This window comes from Salvelinus fontinalis, chromosome 36 (genome assembly GCF_029448725.1).
Source record: "Salvelinus fontinalis isolate EN_2023a chromosome 36, ASM2944872v1, whole genome shotgun sequence".
NCBI classification, from domain to species: Eukaryota; Metazoa; Chordata; class Actinopteri; order Salmoniformes; family Salmonidae; genus Salvelinus; species Salvelinus fontinalis.
In genome coordinates, this window is record NC_074700.1 from 8069847 (window position 1) to 8080463 (window position 10617).

General features: G+C 43.9%; 1 protein-coding gene across 2 annotated transcripts; it reads right to left on the reverse strand.

Annotated features, from left to right (window-relative positions):
• Positions 1-192: 192 nt before the first annotated feature.
• LOC129835150 (uncharacterized) lies at positions 193-6176 on the reverse strand. Of its 2 annotated transcripts, none has more exons than XM_055900556.1 (5): positions 5732-6176; positions 5236-5287; positions 4567-5101; positions 719-860; positions 193-564 (listed from the first exon to the last, which is right to left on the reverse strand). In XM_055900556.1, the coding sequence occupies exons 2-5, from the start codon at positions 5248-5250 to the stop codon at positions 441-443; spliced, it is 816 nt and encodes a 271-aa protein (XP_055756531.1). In that variant the 5' UTR covers positions 5251-5287; positions 5732-6176; the 3' UTR covers positions 193-440. The 2 variants fall into 2 exon arrangements, with proteins under 2 accessions (XP_055756531.1, XP_055756532.1); XM_055900557.1 differs by having other exon boundaries at positions 724-860; positions 5732-6165.
• Between the last annotated feature and the right edge of the window lie 4441 nt (positions 6177-10617).

The window sequence follows — 10617 nt, forward strand, 5'->3', positions numbered from 1 at the left end:
AGAGTGTAAGAGACCTCTAACCTTTGGCTTTTATCTCAACCACTGTTATATCACCCCTGTCAGCTACCACACACGAGCGGTAAGTTATGATGTCCCCGTATCTCATGATGTCTCTGGACTCTGGCTATGGGTTGGATCTTATCAGGGATGTGACACCCACACACACCCACAATACCGAGACAAACAAGTGTGTTATGATACATTTTATCATTTATTTTTCAAGAGAGAGGCATGCCTCAGCTCAACACATTGCTCTCCATGTCTTACATGAAGAGCTACAGTGTGTTCGTCTGTCGGTTAGTTTGCATTGTGTTTATTGTTGGCACATGGCAGTATAGATAGTGTTTGATCATGTATCATATTCAGGCCACAGTACTACTGGTTTTCATTAATATCAATAACATTGACACTATACAGCAGCTGGTTTCCTCAGAGGCACTTTAACTTAGTCTAACGCTATGTCCCATTGGACAGCCTGGGACCCGCCTGTCTTCTTTCATTGGCCGTGGAGTCTGAGCGGAGTGTCTGGTTGGTTGCTCCTGAGGCAGGGGCAGAGCTAGAAGTCTGGTGCACAGAGAGGGAGAGAGAACGAGGGGAGGAGGGGGGGGGGGGGGTCAGGAGGAGTTTATATTTACCCCAGTAGATAAGTTCTCACATCATCTCCCAATAATTTCTGTCCTCACCCCTGCCAGAGAAGACAGTGGTGAGACACACACACCTTACCGTTACGCCCCTGCCCCGTCCACAGAAGACAGTGGTGAGTCCTTTAGAGATGGAGACGTGCTTCATAGGACGGGACTGAGACCGACGCAGCTCTGTCAGCAGCTCAGGACTGGAAAGAGACAGGCGAGTAGCGCGACCTGCACACACACACACACACACACACACACATATATTATTGTACACCACTACACACAGCAGCTCTTGACTGGAGAGAGACACACACATTACTACTGTATTATTATACTACTACTACTAGGGATGCACGAACATATCGGAATCGGATGATATAAGCTAAAAATGCCAACATCGGTATCTATCAGCCCGATGTCTAGTTTAACAACAATGTTAAAAACCGATGTCAAAGCTACCCTGCATACCTATATAATAAAATGTTGCACTACAAGTGTAACACAGCATTCCTAACCTAGCCCACAATGTCTGCTGTGTGGATCGAGCAGTCAACAAGTTGAGCAGTTATTTGAAAGAGTAAGAACATTTTAGCAAGACAACTCAAAGGCGAAATCCATTAAAGCCAAGATAATGGAATTCATTGGCCTTGACAATCAACCGTTCTCTGTCGGGGGTGATGTTGGCTTTCGCCGACTGGTCAAGCCTGGAGTTACACAATAATAGTGTCACTGCTATTAGCTTCACACATACATACTATGTTACTGTTAGGATTTATGTTTATGCATAATGACCCGCTATCATATTGTTTGAAGATGAATATTGTTTTGTTACATCTGCATTGTTTGTGTGTGTGTGTGTGTGTATGTGTGTAAAGATTGAGCAACATAGAGTGCCTTGATGCAAAAGCTGTGGTCAATCTGGAGAGGGGAGGGATGCATATCTCCAGGCCAACCAGGGAGGGTAGGACACTGGACAATACCATATATGGAACTGTTTGAGTGTAGAATCTGGGGTGAGACACAAGACGGATCTAATCTACCCAACGACCAGATGCGGACAGCTGAGAGCACCAAGAGACTGGGACCAGTGAGTGCCGGCGATAGGCTGAGCAAAGTTTAAACCACGCTCAGCCTCTACTGTGATAGGCCAACAGATGGGTTGGAAATACGTCTGTCACGGTATAAGAACAGCTGTTTACTTACTTCCTGCCAGTTCCCTGTTCTACCCTGCGCGGTGATACAGAGAACCCGTATATACGAAAATTGCATTTACCATTTATCGCCGGAGTTTAATTAAAATACTTAAAGTATATTCGGTGACTCTGAATCACATTTTGTCCTGATACCAGATTTGAATTGACGCAAATCTCTCACATTACACCGTTTGGGTCTTTGCGTGTCAAAAAAGATACAGTAGCACTGTCAAAGCTGTACAAAAAAGTTTGCAAACACCGGCCACGAACGATGTGTTTACAACACCGTGTTGGTAATAAAGCATGATTTATTCGACCGAAACATCTGGGGTAGCTAGCTTTAGCTTGGTACCTAGCTAGCACCAATACAACCAGCCTGAAAACAATGACCAGTAGAAACTGCAGTCATTTTCATTATTCTTATCAATGATTTAGGAATCCTTGTGAGTAAGTATTTGCTAGGTTGCCACTTGTTGTTCGCCTATTGAAATTGAACTTCAGTTCATGAAAATAAATGGCTAGCCAGCTACTTAACCCTGTTTCCCAAAGCTAACATTATAAGCAGCCAGCTAGCTTCATCTGGCTAGTGAGGCTCGAACGGACTGCGTTATGTGTTGTGTAGCTAGCCACAGTAGGGGATTTTGCGGTTTGCCTTCAAAATAAAAGTATGTCATTGACAGAGATGCAAATGCATGCAAATAGTAGAATTATGCTATACTTTGATTTTGAAGGTCAACCGCAAAGTCCACTGCTGTGGCTAATCCTTATTGTGGCTAGCTTCACATAGATGGGTCCGACCACATTAATCTAATAAGAACTGTCTTTTAAATTAGGGTTATTTTAGATGATGACACCTAGCTACTGAAACAGCACTGCAGGTGCGTGAGACAGCTTTACGAGCACCATAGCATACGTATCGATGAATCGTTGTGACATGAAATACGAGTGATAGTGTAATCAATGTGTAATAATTACGTAAAAAATTTATGAATGCATTCAATTATTATGTGTCATGCAGTCATATTCAGGTCCTGATTGGTCAAAATGTGTTATTTGACGTGTATCTTTTTTGACACGCAGAGACCCAAATGGCGTTCCATAGAAATCCTGGTTGAGAATGAAACAGTACAGCAAGTAAGTGAAAGAAATAGGTTTTGATTATATTTTACTGGTAATGGGGACAATAACTTTTTGGTCAGTGTGTGTGTGTGTGTGTGTGTGTGTGTGTGTGTGTGTGTGTGTGTGTGTGTGTGTGTGTGTGTGTGTGTAACCTTTATTTAACTAGGCAAGCCAGTTAAGAACAAATTCTTATTTACAATGACGGCCCGGACGACGCTGGGCCAATTGTGCGCCGCACTGTGGGACTCTCAATCACGGCCGGATGTGAGTAAGCCTGGATTCGAACCAGGAACTGTAGTGACACCTCTTGCACTGAGATGCAGTGCCTTAGACCGCTGTGTCCATGTCTGCGTGTTAAATAGTTAACTGTACTAGAATGCTTAAAAGGCCGCTAAAATTTTTAAATATTGGTTATTGGTATCGGCCAAAAATGTCATATCGGTGCATCACTAACTACTACTACTACAACAATGCTGCTACTACTACAACAATTATTATACTACTACAATGCTGCTACTACAACAATGCTACTGCTGCTACTACTACTAAAACAACAACGCCGCTTTATTTATTTTATTTATTTTATTTTTATTTATTCGTTATTTTACCAGGTAAGTTGACTGAGAACACGTTCTCATTTGCAGCAACGACCTGGGGAATAGTTACAGGGGAGAGGAGGGGGATGAATGAGCCAATTGTAAACTGGGGATTATTAGGTGACCGTGATGGTTGAGGGCCAGATTGGGAATTTAGCCAGGACACCGGGGTTAACACCCCTACTCTTACGACAAGTGCCATGGGATCTTTAATGACCTCAGAGAGTCAGGACACCCGTTTAACGTCCCATCCGAAAGACGGCACCCTACACAGAGCAGTGTCCCCAATCACTGCCCTGGGGTATTGGGATCTTTGTTTAGACCAGAGGAAAGAATGCCTCCTACTGGCCCTCCAACACCACTTCCAGCAGCATCTGGTCTCCCTTCCAGGGACTGACCAGGACCAACCCTGCTTAGCTTCAGAAGCAAGCCAGCAGTGGTATGCAGGGTGGTATGCCGCTGCTGCTACTACTACAACAACGCCGCTGCTACTACTACTACTACTACTACTACTACTACTACTACTACTACTACTACTACTACTACTACTACTACTACAACAACAATGCCGCTGCTGCTACTACTACAACAACGCCGCTGCTGCTACTACTACTACTACAACGCCGCTGCTACTACTACTACTACTACTACTACTACTACTACTACTACTACTACAACGCCGCTGCTGCTACTACTACAACAATGCCGCTGTTGCTACTACTACAACAAGGGCCGCTACTACTACTACTACTACTACTACTACTACTACTACTACAACAACAACAATGCCGCTGTTGCTACTACTACAACAACGCCGCCGCCACTACTACTACTACTACTACTACTACTACTACTACTACTACTACTACTACTACTACTACTACTACTACTACTACTACTACTACTACTACTACTACTACAACGCCGCTGCTGCTGCTACTACTACTGTAACAACAACGCCGCTGCTGAGACAGACTAGCAACACATTACTCAGATTATACTATCAGTATTACACCATACACTCACCCTCTGTAGTGGGCGTGGAGGGGGAGAGGGGCTGTGGTGGAGAGCTAAAGGGGGAGGTGGGGGAGAGAGCTTGAGGTGGGGAGGTAAGGGGGGAGGTGGTGGTGGAGGTAAAGGGTGAAACCAGGGGGGAGCTGGGGGAGGTGAGGACATCGTCGGTGTCGCAGGAGACAGTTCTGAGACCACGGCTAGCTCTCCTCAGAAACTCCGCCTGGAGCTGGGGACTGGACAGACAGAGGGGTGGAGGAGGGGAGGAAAGAGGGGGAGGAAGGGAGGAGCGGGGGGCCACAGAGGTGGGGGGAGAGGGCTGGAGGGGAAGGATTTGGGATCTAGCCGAGTCCTTGTCAGGGGAGGCAGCTCTGGGAGCTCTCCTCAGAAACTCAGCCTGGAGCTGGGGATTAGACAGAGAATGGGGGGGTGGAGGGGAGGAGACAGGAGGGGAAGAGGGCTGGAGGGGAAGGGCTTGGGGTCGAGCTGAGTCCTGGGGTGAAGGTGAAGTCGACGTCATTGGAATGATGAGGACTTCGCCGACTGGATACTGAAGAACAAGAAAGAGAGAGAGAGAGGGATAGATAGATGAGAAGGAGATAGAGGCAGGTTGGGGTAAGAGCAAATGTTCTGCAATGGATGCTGTTTCATTGTACATCACAATCAAATATTCCGATGTCTTACCTCCCTCCTCTCCATGGCAGCAGCAGTATCAGTGGGAATCTAGCCTATAACCCTACACAGAGAAACACACACACACACAAAACATATTCACACAATATGTGCAGTGTGCACACACCTCTTACCCAATAGGAGCCTTGTGCTCCTCAGAGAACACAGAGCTTGGCCAATCACAGCATTGTCTATTGCCACCGTTGAAGCGGATTTTCAGCGTCAAATAAATACACAAAAATCGAAAGAACAAGCAAATCATGCTTCTTATCTCTGAGCTCGGTGAAAATGCGTTATGTGGGGATACCTGGCTGAAATGAAAGCCTGCGGTAGCCTATAGTTTTACTGTGCGTATTGATCAACGAGCCATTGATCCTAGGATCAGAATGATGAATCTGCCCGCGGTCTCTTCCATCCCCCCATAGTGGTTTGGGTATAGTAATCGGATCATAGTTGTGTGTTAAAAGGACGACCAATAGGCTACATCCATTCATTACATCCTACTCACCTGGCGCGCTTCAGCGATCGGCTCGCACTTGACAGCTCGAGGCGCCCCCGTTCCGCTGTTAGATTCGCTTGCCAGCTGCCTGTTACTGAATTTCCGTACACACTTCCTCACTGGGTAAAGTCTGCCGTGCGAACAGGTGACCGATTTTTGTACGGAGCCTAGCCTAGTCATCCGCCATTCACACAACACACGATGCCCGCGCAGCTTTCACTCGTTGACACTCCCAAGTGCTGTCAATTGAATACAAACACACCAAAGCACTAAACGCACACACTCTGGCACTCCGAAGTCCGGTCTGGGCCAAATTCAGGGCTACACTTCATGCTCACCTCCATCCCGCACATTAATAATTTACGTCCTTTTCAGCTCGAGGTTCAGGGGTTGTTGCCCTTGGTTACCACTTGCCCCCACCCCTTCACCATATAAGTTATATAACCTATTCAGTACATGCAATACATTAACATATATTCATATACTCAACCACTGCTAGACTTTAGTCAGTTGTGTGTGCGCAATGGTTTCAGAAAATAAAGTTTTTTATTCATACCCCTGGAAGTTAATAAGCGTACAACCTTTTGTTCCCTCTAGGAACATTCCTTCTATCAGGTCAGAGTTCATAAACAAACATCTGTATACAAACCTGGACCAGGGTACACCCACCAGTCACACGCACAGGCTCAGTGAAGACACACAGCCGCTCAGACACAAACGACAAAATACAGGAGACTAAGCTAAAACATAAAGGACAGCAGACACAGAGTCATATCAAAACATGTTTAATTAATCTTCACAGCAGGACAGACCGACAAACATAGACATATGCATGGGACCAAGTGCCCTCCTTACTACTCCCCATATGACACAAACCCACCTCTCTCCTTCCTGCCCCCCCTTCAGATCCTACTCCACAACACTAACATCACACTGCAGAGTGCTGTGCCACTGTGTGCATGCTGTAACGTTCTAGTAGCATTCCCTATCGTTCTCTGGTAGCCTTATATCCATAGCATCTTTGAGGAGACATTGTAGCAACGTTCGGGTACACTAGTAGTTCTCCGTAGTGCCGATCCTGTATTGTTGTAACATTCTATATATCTACAGGTGGAGGTGTTTACCATCAAAATTCTATGAGCATGACCAGATATGGTCAGATTAGCAGCTGCAGACAGGTTACCGCGGCAGACAGGTAGTTAGGCTCCTCACTTTCAGACACGTTCTGCCAATCACAACACAGCAAGGACAGGTTATAGGGTTAGACTCAGCAAAGACGGGGAGAATCTCATTTGGTTTTGCAGAACTCCTGCGTCGTCTCTCGCCTCCTTTTGAAAAAGGTCCAAGGTAACCAAGGAGATGCGTCGAGGAGAGGGAACGTGGATGAAAATGTGCTTGCCACTGCAAGGATACTTTTGAGGTGTCCTAGTTCTATTATCTACCTCCTCTTCTAGTAGAGTCTGGAAGTTTTTGCGTTATCTCTGTTTGAAGTGATCGCCTCTAGTTTTCCTCTTCTTCTTACCTAGAGACAGAAAGAAAGAGGGAAGGAGGAGGAAGAGAGAGGCAGGAGAAAATGGAGCGAGAGAGAGAAATAAATAAAAAAAGGAGAGAAGGGAGGGAAGTGTATGTAAGGCAGGAAGCGGGCGGTAGGACCGGTGGGAGGCAGGGAGGAGAGAGGGTCATCCTGGAAGTTGTCCTTCTCTAAAGCATCCAGCTGCCGATTTAACCTCCGCTGTCGTGTTGCATCGTCTAACACACGCCTCTGTCCTGCCTCCGCTACACGGGCTGGGGAGAGAGAGGCTTCGAGGGGACTCCTATGGTAGGTACAGCTATAGCTCATCTCTTGGCAGTAGTACTGTAGACTACTTTATCACTGACCTCAACCCAGAGTCTCTTAGAGCGTTCAGTCAGTCCACTGACACCCCTATCAGATCACAGCAAAATCACACTACTTGAACAGAGCTATAATCAATCATGAGGCATCAAAGCCAAAGGAACAGAATAATATTAAGAAATGCTATAGATGAAAGGAAAATAGTGTGGAAATCTACCAAAAAACAATTAGGCAGCAACAAATTAAATCCCTTCTAGACAATTTCCTGGACAAAAAGGTTTCACTGTAATAATGAAGGTGTAAACTTGGCAGTAGAAAACCTAAACAGTATATTTGACCTCTCAGCTTCCCTCAAATTGAAAAACTTCAAGCAGACAACCTAAGAAAAGTAACAACAATGAGAAATGGTTTGATGAAGAATGCAAAAAAATATATAAGAAATTGAGAAACCTATCCAACCAAAAACCCAGAAAACCTGAGCCTACGCCGCCTTCACTGTGGTGAATCACTAAAACAATACAGAAATACACTACAGAAAAATGAACAGCACGTCAGAAATCAGCTCAATGTAATTGAAGAATTCATAGAATTGAACCACTCCTGGGAAAATTGGTAAACTCTAAACACGAAGAGTTATCTACGCAAAACAGAGATTTATGGATAAACCACTTCTCAAAACTTTTTGGCTCTATAACAAAGAACAAAAACAAGAAAATATACATGATCAAATACAAATCTTAGAACCAACTATTAAAGACTACCAGAACCCTCTGGATTATCCAATTACATTGAATGAACTACAGGACAAAATACAAACCCTCCAACCCAAAAAGGCCTGTGGGGTTTATGGTATCCTAAATTAAATGATAAAATTTACAGACCAATAACTACCGGGGGATATGCATCAACAACAACCTTGGGAAAATCCTCTGCATTGTCATTAACAACAGACTCGTACATTTCCTCAGCAAAAACAATGTACTGAGCAAATGTCAAATAGGCTTTTTACCAAATTACCGCACGACAGACCACATATTCACGCTGCACACCCTAATTGACAAACAAACCAAAACAAAGGCAAAGTCTTCTCATGCTTTGTTTATTTCAAAAAGCTTGACTCCATTTGGCATGAGGGTCTGCTATACAAATTGATGGAAAGTGATGTTTGGGGAAAAACATACAACATTATAAAATGCATGTACCCAAACAAGAGTGCAGTTAAAATTGGCCAAAAACATTTATTTCCACAGGGCCAGAGGGTGAGACAGGGATGCAGCTTAAGCCCCACCCTCTTCAACATATAATCAACAAATTGGTGAGGGCACTAGAACAGTCTGCAGCACCCAGTCTCACCCTGGTTGTAAGGTCTGGGGTCCGGTCAACAACCAAGAATTCACAAAATGGCACAAACACCAAATTGAGACTCCGCAAAAATATTCTCAGTGTACAACACCAAATAATGCATGCAGAGCGGAATTAGGCCGATAACCGCTAATTATCAAAATCTAGAAAAAAGCCATTAAACTCTACAACAACCTAAAAAGGAAGCGATTCCCAAACCTTCCTTAACAAAGCCATCACCTACAGAGAAATGAACCTGGAGAAGAGCCCCTTAAGCAAGCTGGTCCTGGGCCTCTGTTCACAAACACAAACAGAACCCAGCAACACAATTAGACCCATCCAAATCATGAGAAAACAAAAAGATAATTATTTGACACATTGGAAAGAATTTACAAAAAAAACTGAGCAAACACTATTTGGCCCTAAACAGAGAGCACGCAGTGACAGAGTTCCTGACCACTGTGACTGACCCAAAATTAAGGAAATCTTTGACTATGTACAGACTCAGTGAGCATTGCCTTGCTATTGAGAAAGGCCGCCCGAAGGAAGACCTGGTTCAAGAGAAGACAGGCTATGTGCACACTTCCCACAAAATGAGAATGAAACTATATGTGCACTTAATTCCTGCCAAATGTATGACCATCGAGATATATTTCCCTCAGATTACACAGACCCACAACTCCCATATATATATTTGGTGAAATACCAGTGTGCCATCAGCAAGATGTGACCCGTTGCCACAAGATAAGATGTGACCCGTTGTCTAACCCTAACCCACCAGTGAAGAACAAAACACCATTGTAAATACAACCTATATTTATTTATTTCCCCTTTTGTACTTGAATTATTTGCACATCAGTACAACACTGTTTAGAGACAATGACATTTGAAATGTTATTCTTTTGGAACTTGTGAGTGTAATGTTTAGTGTACATTTCTTTATTTCACATTTGTTTATTATCTATTTCACTTGCTTTGGCAATGTAAACATATGTTTCCCATGCCAATAAAGCCCCTTAACCCTTGTGTGGTGTTCATGTTTTGTTATTCACCAAATGTTTGCAGGTCTGATGGACCCACAACAATATTGGGGTTTTAAAACAACACAGCCATAACATTTTATGTAAAAATACTTAGATGTTGACCTATATCAATTACAAGCAATATATGTATTTTCATCCTTCTAGATTGCAGCCGGTAGCAACAAGAAGAAGCGCTGCGATGTGTGTGGACCCAATATTTGCCATTTACCTCTGCTAGATCACATTTATCAATAAAAGCGCTATTAAAAATCAACATGGGTGGAATAAATCATGTTTATCTTGAACAAATATAAATGAAACAATTTTTCCATCACTATTTATGTTTATTGCTTTGAACTGAACAAATTGGAAGGACAATTTACATACAGTATTTTATGGAAATGATAAATGAAAACCATTGAACACAAATTAAGGCCAGTGAGGGACAGAGTTTTACTGTGCGTGTGTTGCAAACGTATTTCTTGCACTTGACGCATGTGTACTGTGTCTTCCTGTCCTTCTTGGGTCCACACACATCGCAGCGCTTCTTCTTGTTGCTACCGGCTGCAATCTAGAAGGATGAAAATACATAGTTCAGGAATTTTACTAACATCTCACTCACCACACACAGCAGGCCAAGGTAGGAGAGTCAGACACACATCATCACTCACACTTCCGGTATTGGAGTTGTTGGTTCT

Bases quoted from the DNA above. Each gene is read 5' to 3' on its own strand.
- LOC129835150 (XM_055900556.1), bottom strand. The intron at 861-4,566 runs GTGAGTGTATGG...GTGTGTGTGCAG, and splicing joins CTCCACGCCCACTACAGAGG to GTCGCGCTACTCGCCTGTCT. The intron at 565-718 runs GTGTGTGTGTCT...TCTGTGCACCAG, and splicing joins GGCAGGGGCGTAACGGTAAG to ACTTCTAGCTCTGCCCCTGC.